The sequence below is a fragment of the Hemiscyllium ocellatum genome, chromosome 18, assembly GCF_020745735.1.
Source record: "Hemiscyllium ocellatum isolate sHemOce1 chromosome 18, sHemOce1.pat.X.cur, whole genome shotgun sequence".
Lineage (NCBI taxonomy): Eukaryota > Metazoa > Chordata > Chondrichthyes > Orectolobiformes > Hemiscylliidae > Hemiscyllium > Hemiscyllium ocellatum.
Genome location: NC_083418.1, coordinates 32,745,138 through 32,762,639, shown reverse-complemented (window position 1 = coordinate 32,762,639; position 17,502 = coordinate 32,745,138). Strand labels below are relative to the sequence as shown.

Here is a 17,502-nt window from a genome sequence, read left to right as displayed (position 1 = left end):
TGTAACAGGAAGCTGGAAAAATGTAGCTTTGAAATGGTGGTATGTGCAAGTGGTCTACCTTGAATGATAAAATACAGGTTGTCTCTGACGATACACATTCCACCATAAATCTGTTAATGGGATTGCCAACAATGTAACATTTACAGGCCTATGCATGTTTTATAAAGTCTGCACTGCTGCAGGAAGTTAATGCTGTATGTGCAGGAATGGCAGGTTAAAGAGTTGCTGACCCCATACAGCTTACCCCACTAACATTCCTCTTCCACGAGTAAATGTCTGTGCTCAATATCACAACTTCTTGTTACTGAGACTCGATTCAAAACTAATCTATTAATTATGACATGTACTGAATGGTTTAGAAATCTGTACAGATAAATTAGATTATCTATCCATACCACAAAATTAACTTCTATGCCTGGGGTCTAATTGTGGATCTCAAGGTTCATGTGTAAATGAATAATAAGGGATATGTAAGTGATTGGAATGCAATTAAAAGTGCAGAATTGTTGATACCCAGATTGTATGTTGGATCTGAATCAATGGGATGTGTTGCTAATTATAACCTTGTTAGTGTATAGTGTCATAGAGATATACAGCACAGAAACAGACCCTTCGGTCTAACTTGTCCATGCTGACTAGATGTCTCAATCCAATCTAGTCCCACCTGCCAGCACCTGGCCCATATCCCTTCCTATTCATATACCCATCCCGATACTTTTTAAATGTTGCAATCATACCAGCCTCTACCACTTCCTCTGGCAGCCCATTCTACAAACACACCATCCTCTGCGTGAAAATGTTGCCTGTTAGGTCTCTTTTATATCATTCCCCTCTCAACCTAATCCTATGCCCTCTAGTTTTGGATTCCCCCACCCCAGGGAAAAGACCTCATCTATTTACCCTTTCCATCCCCTCATTATTTTATAAACCTCTATAAGGTCACCCCTCAGCCTCCGACGCTCCAGGGAAAACAGCCCCAGCCTATTCAACCTCTTCTTATAGCTCAAATCCTCCAACCCTGGCAACATCCTTGTAAATCTTTTCTGAACCCTTTCAAGGTTCACAACATTCTTCCGACAGAAAGGAGACCAGAATTGCATGCAATATTCCAAAAGTGGCCTAATCAATGTCCTGTACAGCTGCAACATGACCTCCCAACTCCTGTACTCAATACTCTGACCAATAAAGGAAAGCATATCAAATGCCTTCTTCTCTATCCTATCTATCTGTGACTCTACTTTCAAGGAGCTAAGAAGCTGCACTCCAAGGTCTCTTTGTTCAGCAACACTCCCTAGAACCTTACCATTAAGTGTATAAGTCCTGCTAAGATTTGCTTTCCCAAAATGTAGCACCTTGCATTTATCTAAATTAAACTCCATCTGCCACTCTCAGCCTATTTGATCAAGATCCTGTTTTAATTCGATGTAACCGTCTTCACTGTCCAGTACACCTCCAATTTTGGTGTCATCTGCAAACTTACTATTTATACCTCTTATGCTCATATCCAAATCATTTATATAAATGATGAAAAGTAGTGGACCCAGCACTGATCCTTGTGGCACTCCACTGGTCACAGGCCTCCAGTCTGAAAACCAACCTTCCATAACCATCCTCTGTCTTCTACCTTTGAGCCTGTTCTGTATCCAAATGGCTAGTTCTCCCTGTATTCCATGTGATCCAACTTTACTAACCAGTCTACCATGTGGAACCTTGTCGAACGCCTTACTGAAGTCATGTAGATCACGTCTACTGCTCTGCCCTCATCAATCCTCTTTGTTATTTATTCAAAAAACTCAATCAAGTTTGTGAGACATGATTTCCCATGCACAAAGCCATGTTAACTATCCCTAATTAGTCCTTGTCTTTCCAAATACATGTACATCTTGTCTCTCAGTAGTCCCTCCAATAATGTGCCCACCACCGATGTCAGGCTCACTGGTCTATAGTTCCCTGGCTTGTCCTTACTGCCTTTCTTAAATAGAGGTACCATGTTAGCCAACCTCCAGCCTTCCAGCAGCTCACCTTTGACTGTCAATGATGTAAATATCTCAGCAAGAGGCCCAGCTTCCCTAGCTTCCCACAGAATTCTAGGGTACACCTGATCAGGCCCTGGGGATTTATCCACTTGTATGTGTTTCAGGACATCGAGCACATTTTTCAAGACGTCACCATCTATTTCCTTATATTCTATACCTTCCATATCTTTTTCCATAGTAAACACTGACACAAAATACTCATTCCGACAATAATCTACTTGATGAGAAATTATTGATTGATGATTGCTTTAATCATGTTAAGTTGTCCTTTGCTTTTTAAACTTGAAGCTATGGAAATTATTTCATTTCTTGAACAGTTCTTGATTGTATTGTCGCCTCTTATGTCCTTCCAAATCCATATCAACATTTCCTACAAGTCCATTTTGAATTTCTCCGATCAGGTTTTCACCCATGTTACGAAGTTGACACGGCCCTAAACACATTCACTATCGCACTCAATGTGACTGCCACTCTGGTACACTACTCTGCTTTAAATTTCATATCTTTTCTACAATCTTTAACATAGCCAGCCACACTATTCTCCTGCAATCTCTCCCCTTCATTGTCCAGTTAAGAGAGCCTTCCTGATCTGGTTCCACCTTTACCTGTCCAGTCACACTTTAAAACATCTACTGAAATGCCTGCTCTTCCCATTACATCCTATGATGTCCCACATGCATGTATCCTTATTCCCTTTTATTTCCCAACACATTGTTCCTTGGTACATCATCTGAAGACATGGCACAGGTTCCAATTATACTCTGACCACACCCAACTTTACTTCACCACAAACTTTCTTAACTCCTCCATTGTCTGACATTCAGGTTTGGATGAACCATAATTTCCTCCACTGGAAAGGGAAAAAAAAACCTTCAGCCCCAGACAGCTGAAAGACTGTTTACAACCTCTGCATCATATTATCACTGATCGGCATGGATCAGTTTGGGCCAAAGGGCCTATATCCGAACTGTAGGACTCTATGACACTTATAGGTCAGATAATTTGCTGCCGGGATTTTCATCCATATTGCTTTTATTTCTAGATTTGACCACGTCAACATTCTCTGATTCAATCTTCGAACTTTCAGATATTTGTGCATATCCACAATCCTGTGGCCCATAGGGTAACATGCACCATCACACTCATTCGTCACCTCTATGCTCATTGACTTACATTGACTCCCAGTCTACCAGTATCTATATATAAATGAAAATTTTAAATTTTCATTATAATGTTCATATCTTTGCATGCAACCAACCTTTTTTCCCTCTGTAACCTTCGCCAGCCCCACAACTCTCAAGAAATCAATTTTCCTCTAATTAGGGTCTCTAGTGTATCCTCCATTTCCTTTGACCCATTTACGAGTGTGCCTTCAGCCTAGACTTTAAGCTCAAAAGTTCCCTCTCACCTTTTCAACTCCTCTCCCTCCATTAAAATATCTGCTAAATCTTACTTCTTTGACCAGTCTTTTAGTCACTCATCATCCTTTTAGTGTGTATGTTTGTCTGATTGCTACCTTGTGAAGCACCTTTGGATTTACAACTTTAAATAAATGTATGAATATATCACAGTGGATCTTACAAAGGATAAATAACATGCACTGTTAACGTAACAATACCCAACTATAAATGACAAGTACCTGCTAGAGTACTCAGCAACATGAAAAATGCATCATCTATCAATTGCACACACTGCTGTTACGTGGAAGGAGACTGAATTTTACATCCTCCCTCCATGGATATCAACTGAGAAGATAATTTCAAAATACCAGGAAAGGAAGGGCTTTAGGATTGTTTAATTTTGGAAAAAAAATCCATGATTACTGAAGGGAATTGATATAATTGTTGCTATTCAAAAAACAGGAGATACAAAGTAAACATCGTAGTAAGAGATGAGTGAGATGGAAACTTGTATTCTAAAAGAAATCAACTTGTCGAGATGTTACTGACTGAAGTCACTGAAATGAGCAACCTAAAGGGATAGAAGAGACGATTGTAGATGTTGCCAGATGAGAGAGTTTTATAGTATAGTGGAAAGCAGAAAGGTGGGGGTTCATCTTTGAAAAAACAATGGGTTTATTAGGCTTTTGATTCTAACCATATTGATGGATAACTTGTTTTATTATCCCATATTCACTTAGACACTGTCCTACTGAAACAACCAGTTCAAACACACCTCTGGAATAGTGCAACTTGAACCTAGACTTTCTAGTTTAGAGATAGGAGCACTATCACTGTGCCACAAGAGGCCAGCTATCCCTCTGATATTGCCTTGGTGGTTGTTTTATCCCATGCTTCCTATCCTCCACACTTGGCAGAAAAACATAATTTTACCAGTGCTTTTTCCCCTCTACATCACAATTGCTAAATTCCCCACTATCAATATCGTGAACCAGACAAGAATAACATTTCGTGCCCACAAGAGTGGATCAGAGGCTAGGAATCCTGCAGCAAGGAACTTACCTCCTAATTTCCCAAAGCTTGTCCATCATCTCCAAGGCACCAGCCAGGAAGATGATTAGCATCACATCCACAAATATCCGCTCCCCCCACCACTGGCACTCAGTAGCAGCAATGAGTACCATCTACAAGATGCATGACAGAACTTCACCAAAGCTGCTTCGTCAGCACCTTCCAAACCTATGACCGCTAACATCTAGAACAGCGAAAGCAGTTGCAAGGGAACACCACTACCTGCAAGGTCACCTCCAAGCCACTTACCATTCTGATTTGGAAATATACTGGTGTTCTGTCAGTAGGTCATCCTGAAGCTTCCTCCTGAAGGCCATTTGTGGATGTACTTACACCATTTGGATTTCAGCACTTCAACAAGACTGCACACCCCAACTTTCTCAAGGGGAACGAGAGATGAACAATGAATGCTGGCCCAGCCAGCAATGCCAACATCCCATGAACAATTTCTTTCAAAACTCAGTTCAGACTGTGCTGACACTGGGTCATGATTAAATAGATTGGATCACTGCCATAAAGAGCCAGGGCCCAAATGTTGTGGTTTCCTGTTCTACTATCAGCACTACAGTTGAATTGTTTAGGAGAGTGCTGTGCTAACCCAGTCATATATGTTATTTGATAACTGTGGAGGTGAAATAGATGTGGCTTATCTGCAGGACAATTGGAGCAGAATCCAAGAGGGATATAAATGTCAAAAATATGAATGCAAGTTAGATGAGAAGAAATTGGATGAGGCAGAGTCCTATAAAAAACTGAAGAGACATTGTACAATTTTGGTGTGGAAGTCAAGGCCTGTATTTGACCAGTTACCTTTTGAGAGATTGATCCCTTGCTTGGAACCATTCATGCTTCCCCTGAGCCCAGGTATGTGTAACAGGCAGAATTATCAACATAGGGAGGGTGCACCAGAACTCTCCATCTCCCCTCTGTTAAAATTAAGGTGGAACACCAATAGATAATCTGCCAATTTTGCACACACCCAAAAAAATGTGGTTCAAGGGCAGAAAACATTGAAGAAAATTTAGTTAAATGTTTACAGACTATAAAAATCATATTATGGCTGACTGCAATATGTTCCATATGTTTGAGAACAGTGTCCTGAGATATTAAATTGAAGAATCTAGTACCTATTCCCCACCAGATATTCTCTCATCTCCTGTCAGGCTTATTTTAAATTATTCATTATCAGAATGTAGTCCTCACCGGCAAAGCCAGCATGTAGTGCACATCCCTGGTTGCCCTTGAGAAAAGCATTGCATTTCTGTGGGTGAAGGTACTTGGTCATAGTGCAGTTCGTGTGGTGAAGGTATCCCACAATGCTGTTAAGTTGAGAGTGTGATCAGCAACAATGAACAGGATAACATATGGGAAGTTGGTGATGATGGCACTCCCACATAGTCGTTACTCTTTTCCTTCCAAATGCATTTTGGAATATACATGTGGAAGAAAATTGCATATCCTTTTCATCCAATATCATCACCCATTTGGATGATATTTATTGCAGCCTTGATACACACAGTAGTTGCAGGAAGTAACAATTATGGCTGTGGATGGGCTGCTGATCAAGTAATTGTTTTGCCTCAGATTGTGTCAAGTTTCATGTGGTGGCGTTGCATCTGAACCCGTCCAGGTCAAATGTGGAGTATTCCAGCACAGAGCTGGTTTATGCTGTGTAGATGCTGGATAGGCTTTGAGGAAACAGGAAGCAAGACCCTTGGTACATATTTCCAAGCCTCTAACCTACAAGAGTAATATGTACATGGCTTATCCTGATGGTAGAGACTCAGCAGTGACAATGCCATGGGATATCAAGGGGAGTTGGGATGTCTAAGAACTGTTCACAACAAAATGTCACATCATCTGTTTTAGCATGAATTTGCAGTTTCATCATGATGACAACTTATTTTTAGCATACACAATGCTGCTGCTTCTGGAGATTTAGTAAGGAGTGCAGAAGATTGTTTCTGGGATATAGCATAGTGCCTGCATCAAATCGTGAGTTACTTGTCCAAATGGCAATTATCTCTCATCAGAATCTGAGCTTGATTGTGGGAATCACTATGGTCAGGCCACATTCTGTTGTTACCCAAGCTATGATGGGCAAGCTTTAGGCCAGTCAGTATTGGGTTGGGTTGTTCTTTTAAAACATACGAATGAATACCTGTTTTTCATTTTCTATAATGATCAGGTCACTTTTGGAATCGTATTCTTGGAAATCAACAGTTTTGAAGCTTAAAATTACCAATATTTCAGGCTTTTCCTCTTCCATTTGTTTTAAATTCAGCAAATCATGCTCTGTGTTATTCCCAAAACAAAGATAGCTGTTTATAAGCCTTACCAGAGAGCGCTGTCTGTATGTGACAGCGAGGGAGAATGTTGAAAGAATTCCAAGGGGTCCACACACATCAGATATCACTATCCCTATGTCAGTCTCGTATTCAGAGACAGCCTCTCCTTTCCATGTGCCATAGCTCAGTTCAATAACGCAAAGACATTCAACCACGTTTAGTTAGTGGCCACTTCATATCTCAGAGACATTATTGTCTTTATCTTGTCTGTGCCACTGAGAGCAGCTGTAGACTCTTAGTGTAGAACCTAGCTTCTATATTGATAAAGCATAGTGAGGGGGTGTTTATTGTCAAAGCAACTCAGACAGAAACTGGATTCAGCATAGTATATGTGTACTCAGTAGGGTGAGTATGTAATGCTGCTGTTAATATTAGTTAAAGAATGCATTCTTTGTTAAAAATGTTCAACAATGAATGGGGAAGATTAAAAAGAATCAACAATTATTTCAATACTGAATTATGCCAGAAACAGGATTAGTAATTTTATTTTAAAAAATTACCTATACCATTGTCCTCCTCATTACTATAAATTATGGACAGACATGACTGAAAGAGACTTTTGCCTGTTAGGATAAGAAATCATGTGTAGACACACATGACAAATACAGAAGTTGGGAACCTAGTGATCATGGTTGCAGAAAGCAGGGAAGGAATAGAGTTTAGTGAGAATGAGTCAATGGCGGCTTGAACTGACACTTTCCAAATGTCATACTTCAAACTGACATAGATCATTGAAACTCACTCCAAACTGCCACAGAACCATTCATTCCTCAGGTCATTTGTAGAAACTTTAATATTTTCTTTTGTAAATGGATTGCAGGGCTTGATTTTATCTACTTTGTGTACCACCTAATGTATGGGTAATATGTTACTTCCATCCTGTTTCTCTGTGAATGTGTGTTGAACAAGAGGTAGCAGCCATTTAACCCTCTGTCCCCAATTTATACCCTGTTCATGAGGCAGCACTTTGTGCTGAGGTATAGGTGCAATGGGCATAGATGCCCTTTGGTATCCTGTCCCAGGCGTCCGTCTTGATATTTAATGAAGGCAAACTCTGTGACTCCAATGGACGTAAAGGAGCATCCAATCATGTCCTCAACTAGATCAATACAAAAGCATTTGGCAGCAGGGAATTCACGGGCAAGAATCAACAATTGTTTCCTTCGATCCGGTCTATTAATATTAAATGTGGCAGCCTAAATCAGTCCGCAGTTTGGTGTTTGATTATGCTACAAACCCCACTGAAACATGTGCCAGTACAGATGTACAGACATCATCAGATTGACACTTTAACTGAGATCAGTGTGCACTGGACACATGAACCCCAGGTTGTCCTGCTTTGTAAGAGTCTGAATCACACTTGGCAATGCTGTAACTACAGCTGGTAGTCAGGCTGGTCGCATCCCATCTGCCCAACCTCCTCCATAAGGGCCACTCTGGAAACAGTACTGTCACAGTAACCTGCTACTATTTGGAATGTTTGCGAAAGAGAAGGAATGCAGATTCTCAACCTTTGCCTGTGACTAAGGTGTCAGCATTAATATCAACAACATCTTCAAAAGACCAATTTATGTAAACAATGGCCTGCCAGAGTTAGATGGAAAAGATGAACTGGCATCATGCAACATAATCCCTCTTTGACACCTTAGTTTAGAAACTTGGTTGATGTGGACAAATTGGACGAAAGGATCTGTTTCTGTTCTGTATGACTGCATGACCCTAGTAAATGGTCATGGTTACAGTGGAGCATGTCAGATGCACATTTAACTGAAGGTTAAATACTTACACAGCTGATGCAGTAATAACTTCTTGTTCTACTCCACAAAGTACACTAGAGGTGTCACAACACAACAAACTTTCTTGCTTAGTGTCAGTAAACACAATAAATTAAAATAAAATCAAGCCCATTGTCCTACATTTGTCTCATCTAATTAAAACATAGTCTGCTCCATTGGCAGTGGATACCTGCCAACGCTTGAACAGGGAAGGGCAGAGGAGCAGGGGGAACAGAACAATTTAATTCAAGGTGTTCTTCACCAGCCATCAATTGAGAATCAAGTCAATTGTCAGGTCATGCAGAAAGCCAGTGGCAGCATCCTCTAATACTGCAGAAAACCACTTGAGATGGACACAAACTCAGAGAAACAGGAACTCCAACGCAGTACTGGAATTCAGACAGGGACAGGGTGAGAGAGGAGTGAGGATTCATTGAGTAGCCTCATTTGTTGAGGTATGCATCCAACCACAGATCACCAGATTTCTTCAGGGACCTGGGAGGAGAAAAGTGGCATATCAGACAAATCATTGGCACATTCAATTAAGCTCAATTCACAAAATATTAAGGAAATTTAAATAGGACCACTTATATTTGACTGTCTGCTTATGAACAGTTGGCATATGTGAATCAAAATCCAAGTTGGTTAGGATTTGGAGATGCCGGTGTTGGACTGGGGTGTACAAAGTTAAAAATCACACAACACCAGGTTATAGGCCAACAGGTTTAATTGGAAGCACACTTCAGAGCCTTGCTCTGAAAGCTAGTGTGCTTCCAATTAAACCTGTTGGCCTATAAACAAGTTGGTTAGGCATGCTTAATTCAGTTAACAAAAGATGTACGAAAGAAGGGATAAAAAGAAGTCTTCTTGGACTTATTGTCACCATGGATGGTATCTCCAAGAATTAGTATTAGGATTTAAGCTTTTCATCATATTCTGTATGCCTAAGGTAGGGTTCTTAGACGAGATAACATAACCTTTAGCCTGGATTTAACTGGGAGCGGATATCAAATAGGCAGTAGTAAAGTGAGACAGATACAAAGCACAGTTGGCATGTATGCACAGGCATGATTAATTCCTTCCAGCCAACACTTTACGTTACCAACTATATTTTGTCATAAACAAAAACAGAAATTGCTGGAAAATCTCAGCAAGTTTTTTTTTACATTCGTCAGAATTATTTATTTTCATGGTTGCAAGTTAAATGTAATATAACAGAAAACCCTGGGAAGAAATATTATGAAGACCCCTAAAGTAAAGGCAAAAAGTTAAAAGGTAACTCATATTAATCTTACAAAACCAGAGATTGTAGTGTGGGCAAATAAACTATCAGGGTCTTCTCTGAGCTTAATGAAGCCAGTAGGTCTACCCTTGATTTAAACCAGAATATTAAACTGTTCATGTATTCTCTAGGTGAAAATAAAGCTGAAAGCCGTGTAAATGTGAAGGTTTGTTACCTGGGCCAACGTTTTCCAGGAGAGGGGTGTGATGAAACTCCATTACTGATAATTTATTCACATGGGTTACAGAACTAAACAGTTGTGTTGAAGGTAAAGCTAATTAGTTTGTTTTTATGTTCTGTCTCATTCCAAATATACCACACTGTCATGGAGATAAGCGCAGGGACTTAGATGGTTATGCTGTTTTTCCTCACAAAGGAAGCTGTGGTTTGGCTTAGTACAAAGAGCATGGATAAGATAAATAGACAAAGTATTTTCCCTGGGGTGAGGGAGTTCAGAACTAGAGGGCATGGGTTTAGGGTGAGAGGGGAAAGATATAAAAGAGACCTAAAGGGCAATTTTTTCATGCAGAGAATGGTACATGTATGGAATGAGCTGCCAGAGGATGTGGTGGAGGCTGGTACAATTGCAACATTTAAAAGGCATTTGGACGGGTATATGAATAGGAAGGGTTTGGAAGGATATGGGCCGGGTGCTGGCAGGTGGAACTAGATTGGGTTGGGATATCTGGTCGGCATGGACGGGTAGGACCGAAGGGTCTGTTTCCATGCTGTACATTTCTATGACTCTATAAACAGGAGCTCATTGACTTAGCACAGTTAAAGGAGACAAATGTTAGGCAGGCATACGCATAATGATCCTAACTTTATTCCTCGCCACATGGAATGTGGATCAGGACTCAAGCTCAGTTAGATTTTATGTCAGGAAAAGAAGCTGGAAGTTTTGCCTAGTTGAAAGCTGGAGAAAGTGGTCTCCAGTGGTCCTCACAGAGCCTTGTGGCAGATATCAGTCAGCAAAGTGAGAAGGACTGAGAGGGGGAAATCGGTTATCTTCTGGCAGCCAGCAAAGCACCTTAGGTCTTTAAGGAAATGTTGGAATGTTACTTAGTTAAACGTGAATGGATTGATCCTCAAAAATCTTGTACCTTGGAGAAACCTGGAATACTGAGGAGAATGAAAGTAAATTTCAAAGGCATACCTTTGGGTTGATCCCTAAAGAAGGGAATGAACTTTCAAGATTTTATAAGAAAATTGAAGTCTTGAAGGAAGTAACAAATAGAACTGAATTTACAGTATAGGACTTTATGAGTTATAGTGTTAAGTTGTTAGTGCTGTTTAATTTCTTTTTGTACACATTTTTATTGAAACATATGAAATATTTTCGTGTTGTAAATTGTTGGATGTTTGGATTCCTCTTAAACATTAATGGTTGCCAGCAGACTTGTGACAATCTACATGAATGATTAGTTAATTCTCTTAAGATTCTCTCTGGCTTCAGCTAATTACCCAAGTAGATCATAAGAACACATTATTTTGAAACAGAATAATTTTCATGCCAGTTTTTAACTGTATTATAGGAAGACGGTTGAACATCTTTACCCTGATAACTTTGAGGTTGCGTGCATGTGTGTGTATTAAAACTATTTAAGGAAATTAGGGTCCATCTTTAATTTCCCAACAATTGAGAGCTAAAATGTCAACCTATGAAAACTGGGCATTTGACATCAAATGTCATGGTGATAATGGTGGGAACATTACTTACCCTACAATATCCTTGAAGGCTTGCAATAAAGGCTTCACTTGGTAGTTCAAGCCATGCTTGTTACACAGTGATTTCACCAAAGGGGCAATTTTGTAGTAATTGTGACGTGGCATTGTTGGGAAAAGACTGGAAAAGAATGGATTACAGAAAATACAATTAAAAGCTGTCATTTATAAAGGAGGCAGGTGTTTGGCTAATATTTCAACTGGAGCCAAGAAGTATTGGTCCCCTTTCCTTGAACCCCATTCCAGCCTCAGGTTCTTTCTTTCTTTGGTGCTGCTTAAGACCACATGATGAGTTGAAACTCATCTAGCAGAATCAGTAGAATCAATTTATTTGATAAACTTACTGCACTGATTCTGCTCAGCACTCTATGTTATCAGGGCCTTCTGGGGCAGGACCTAGACATTTACCAGCATCAGGCTGAGACTTCATTTCTCTCAGCAATCGGGCTCATATACCATAAATTGTGCCAGATGTAACGTTCCGTTGTATCAAGACATCCAAAAAAAAGTCATGTGAAAAATTTATTTTGTGGATCCAGAGAGTATACAAGTTCTACAAAAGAAGGTGGGCCTTTGCCTCCCTGGACTGTTTTCCTGCCAGCCTTTCTGCAGTCCCAAAGCCAGCGAGCAGCAGTAGGAAGCCTAGGTTTGGCCTGCAGCTCGCAAACAGCATGTTAATGAAGAGCCTAGCCTTGGGAATGTGCCAAACTATCCAATGGCACTGGCCAGCTGCCTGACAGTTCTCCCATCCCCCAGTTCGAATATGTTACAGATATCTTCAAGGTCCATAACTTTCTCAACATCCAAATCAGTCTCAGTTGAAGAAAGCAGTACTCATACTTTAATCATGAACAAATCTCATTATTTTGTTACAAAGAAAGCAAGTAAACTAAAACTATTGTTAAAGTATATGCTAAGTCCCAAACTGTGGAGATAAAATGCAGCCTTCAAATCATTAGCAAGTTCTCTACAGCTTACACCATCAGCATTTAAAGCCTTCGCCTCATAAAATATTCCTCAGACAGGAACATCTGAGCTCTTGGCAACAAGCCATGCTTTTTCTTCATTCACAGGATGGGGGTGTCACTGGTTGAGACTGGCAATATTAATCAGCTCTGGTTGCTTGTGAGACGGTGGTGCCTTGTTGAATCACTGCAGTCCATGTGGCAATGTGGATTATTACAAAGCTTTGTGTAATTAATCACCCATGTAAGATGGACATTGCAACCATCATGGGTGATTTTAATTTTCATAGAGATTTAATAAATCATTTTAGAACAATAACCTGGAAAATGAGCTGATTGAGTGTATTTGGGACAATTTCTTACAGCAGTACACTTCAGAGCCAACTATGGAGCAGACTACTTTAGATTTGCCAATGCACAATCAGACAGGATTCATTAATGATCCCTTAGTAAAGGAATTTTAGTGGGTGGTAGTTTGGGGTGGGGGTAAGGGGTGTCCATTCCCATCTGGGTCAGAGTCTGTGTGGTTCAGATGGTCTGGGAGAGGTGTCGTTGTGGATGTGTGTTAAGAATAGAATCTGCCAATGGTTACTCAGCAATTACACTATATATTCAATAGTCTAACTTTTCCTCAGTAACTATGTTACGTAATTTCATCAGAAACATCTAAAGTCTCTGATTCAAATGGAGACATTTAAAGTTTAGAGAAATATCTCAGTGGACAATTACATTTTCTGGGCAATTCCTTCAGACTCTGCTATGATGGGGATTCCATGGGGTCCTGACTACATTGGTGTTGCCACTATCTGGCCAGTGGAAAATTCAGACCAAGGAGACTACTTTGGATGTCCTGGTACATGGTGTAATGTTGGTATGCAGATACAGCAAGTGATTAGGAAGGTCAAGTGAATATTTACTTCTATTGAATGATGAACCAATTGTAAAAGTAGGGAGATTCTGCTTGCAAAACAAGAATTTATTGAGCCCATGTGTGAAGTCTAGTGTATAGTTGTAGTTTTCTTACTTAAGAAGGAATATATTTGCAAAAGGAACAGTTTAGAGAAGGTTTGCTTGATGAAGGAGTTATTTTATAAGACTAGATTCAGCATGTTGAGCCTATTTTCATTGGCATTTAGAAGAAAGAGTGGTAAGATACCTGCTCCATGACACTGGATGCATCCCTTTAACCACCAAGGCAGCTTGAAAGCACCAAAGCAAGTATCATACATGCTATAGATCCACATAATCAGAATCTGTTTAGATAACTATTGTGCCAATTTTTCTGGAACGAACATCAGTTTCTCCAGCACCTGCACCACTTCAGGGTGGCATGTAGGCTCAGTAGTTAGTATTGTTGCTTCATAGTGTCAGGGTCCTGGGTTTGATTCCACCCTTACGTCACTGTCTGTATGTAGTTTGCACATTCTCCCTGTGCCTGCATGGATTTATTCCAGGTGCTCCGGATTCTACCCACAGACCAAAGATGGTGAACTGGCCAAGCTAAATTGCCCATTGTGTCCTTAAGATGTACAGGCTAGGTAGATTAGCAAGGAGAATTGCAAGGTTCAGGGGATAGGATTGGGGTGTGTCTGGGTGGGAGGCTCTTTGGAAGGTCAGTATAGACCCGATGGGCCAAATGGCCTGCCTCCACACTGTAGGGAGTCTATGATTCTATGGCTTGACATTGGCATTTTCTAATGGCATTTTCACAGTGCCTCTAAATGCCAAATAGGGACATGATCAGGTAAAGAAGACAGTCAACTGTTACTCAATGTGTATCTTATATGTAAACTATCTGACAAAATATGAATGTCAGTATAAGCTTCACAATATGAAACATGGAATTTATGAGTTAATAACTCTGTTCAGGTGATTCTACAATATTGATGAAATAGGTAATTAAAATCAGAATCATCAATGAAACAGCATGTTTCAGAGATTTCGGAAAGTAAAACAGGAAATAATTTTCATATGTATGTATCAATTAGTTGAGTCATTGCTTCATTTATTAAGGTAAAGCAAGTTTCTCAATACAACACAACTTTGCATAGAATTGTGGCACAGAAAGTATACTTTATTTAGAAGTCTTTGAGAAAATCCAATCAATCGGGTTTAGATTCTGACCTTGATCTTCAAGAGGTAGCTGCAAACGTTCCCCCGCAGCACACCCTCACACCACCATTGCCACCATCACCCCACCAACAAAACCCAACCCATCTTACAAATGTTTCCTATTCACTTACTGGTGCTCAATCTGGAAGTTGAGATGGCCACTAAACCAGTCATTGAAGGAAGATTGTTCAATATTACATGTGGAGTCCAACTGGAGAGTCAAAAATAGAATATAGATTATTAGCCATCCTGAAAGACAATGATGAAACCTGTTGTCCTAACTTTAAATATAGCATTGGGCAGCTGTCTGTGTGGTGTTCGCATTTTCTCCCCACATTTGCATGGGTTTCCTCCAGACAATTATAGGTTTGGGTGGGATGCTCTTCAGAGGGTTAGTGTTAACTTGATGAGCTGAATGGCCTGTTTCTACGTTGTAGGGATTTTATGATGCTATGAACTGCTAAAGATGTCCTCTACGTTTCAATGCTACAGCTCATTGACGAAATATATTAGAGCTCTGCTTGGTTCAATGTCAGACAATTGAGCTGTCTTTCTTATAAAGCTACTCTCACTATATTTGTTTTGTTGACAAGAGTGAGGAAAAATACATAGCAGGTTTGTTGAGTTCAGCTGAATCACATTATGTGCTTCTCTGACTGTTGATCTGTGAAATCCCAACTTGTGGTTCAGGAGACAGTGACAATTGAACAATCAACCGTGTTTGTTTTGGAAATAAGTTCAACATCATTACCAAATTCTTGAGTTGGGTTGCTGTATTCAGGTACTTCTTTCCATTCATTCATGGGATGTGACTTTGTACTTGTATAGTGACATGTGACCGATACACCAGTGTTACTCTGCAAGTTTCTAAATTACGGGCTAAACCACCCTTTGTTCTGATTAGACTCCACCTGGAATACTGCATTTATTCAGCCACTACACATCAGGAAGGATACAGTTGCTTTGGTGAGAGTGTAATTTGGATTTACAAGAATGATATCAGAGCTAAATGAGTAAAATTATCAGGACAAATTCCCTTAACTATGTTTATATCCTCTTGATTACTGAACCTTGAGGAGTGATCTAATTAAATTGGTTAAAGTGTTTTAGATTTAACAAAGTGGAGAGAGAAATTACTTCCGCTGCTGGGAAACATTGAACAAGGACCTTAAAATTAGAGTTAAGTTGATGAGGAATGATGTCAGAATTATTTCTTCACACGAAGGGTAGTGGAAAACTGGTGTTATCTCCTGAGCAAGCTGCTGAGTCTAGGCATATCCACAATTTGAAGACCAGGACTGATAGATTTTTCTTCAGCACGAGTATTAAGTATTATGGACCCAAGATGGGTGGATGGAATTTAGATACAGATGAAACGCCATCTAACTGAATGATGGAGCCAACTCAAAGAATTGAATGTCCTACTCTTTTCTGTTTCACTAGCTGTATGCTCCTTTATTGGTGTTATATCTGCCTGAAGTTGGCCTGACATCTGCAGCCTAGTCTCTGTTCGAAGAAGAGGAATGCTGGAGCATAATGGATATGTGGAGAAAAGCCACGCAAAAAGGTCAGGAAAGAGTTAACTGGTCTAGCATGTCTTCCCCACCCTGACCTGGTAGATTCCCTATTCATCATTTACACATAATCCCTGTCAGAAATTTCCTGGAAGTGGCAAAAAAGTGGGAAAAAAAAACTCCAGGACAATTCAGGGATAACAATGGGAATCCTTTCCAAAGTCAATCAAACAAATTTGAGGAGGTCATTGTCATCACAACTGTTAGTCTCACTTAATCATCCATATTCATAGGAATGCATCCAGCTCCCTTTTGAAAAGTTGTTTCAGACTAAATGGCATGAAAAGAAACTGATGCATTGGGTCAAATGACTAGTTTCATAGGTTCAAAATAACCTCCAGCCTCTTCAGACATTAATTACAGATCAGATCCCAAACCATGTCATATCAGTGCAAATTAAATAGTGCAAGCAGTCTCTATGTTATTTACTGAAACGTCTATAAGTAAGCTATCAAGATGTTTCATAATGATCTAATGGTTCTAGCAGCAGAATATTTCACTTGTCCTCCCAAAATGAAGTGATTAATTCAAGCAATATATGTTATCATTCCTCTTTCCCTAGGACACTAGCATCAACATTTGACCCCTAAAACCTACACTTATCTTCCTGGCAAAACAGGTAAATCATCAAACACTGTAGGAACAATGACTGGCTTGTTTTGAACTTCTGAACTTTTACTGAAGATAAGGAATTCACAACCTGGAGGATCATAAGCAAAAACTCATCTGAGCAGTTCACAGCGTCTTACACATGAACATTAATCAAATGTAACATCACAATGCTGCCAGAATACAGGCCTGAGTGATATAGACCACTGCAGTGTACTCTTCTCTTATTCTTATCTTTCTTTCAAGCTCTAATGAAAGGTTACAGACAAGATACATTAACTCTCATTTCCCTCTATACCAAATCTGCAGAGTTAGCATAGTATTTCCAATCCTGATTTCAGATTTCAGCACTTTGTTCCTGTGTTTCTTCTGTAGAAGAATGAGATATGGGCTATTAGACTAGAAAGGATTGAGATTATTAAGGAGGAGGGGTTATCAATTCTAGAAGGTGTGAAGGTAGATACGTCCCCTGGGCTGGATGGGATTTATCTGAGAATTCTCTGGGAAGCTAGGGAGGAGATGGTGGAGCCTTTGGCCTTGATCCTTGAGTTGTCAATGTCTACAGGTTTAGTATCAGAGGACTGGAGATTGCAACTGTTGTGCCC

The 17,502-nt window shown here is 39.9% G+C and overlaps 1 protein-coding gene across 1 annotated transcript in view; it reads right to left on the bottom strand.

Annotated features, from left to right (window-relative positions):
* Positions 1 to 7,312: 7,312 nt before the first annotated feature.
* LOC132824407 (acyl-CoA 6-desaturase-like) overlaps positions 7,313 to 17,502 on the bottom strand; it is a 53,958-nt gene continuing 43,768 nt past the window's right edge. The window contains exons 10-12 of the mRNA XM_060838840.1: positions 14,846 to 14,925; positions 11,633 to 11,758; positions 7,313 to 9,125 (exon numbers count right to left, since the gene is read on the bottom strand). Coding sequence (XP_060694823.1) covers positions 9,074 to 9,125; positions 11,633 to 11,758; positions 14,846 to 14,925 — 258 coding nt within the window. The 3' untranslated portion in view covers positions 7,313 to 9,073. The remainder of the gene's footprint in view (positions 9,126 to 11,632; positions 11,759 to 14,845; positions 14,926 to 17,502) is intronic.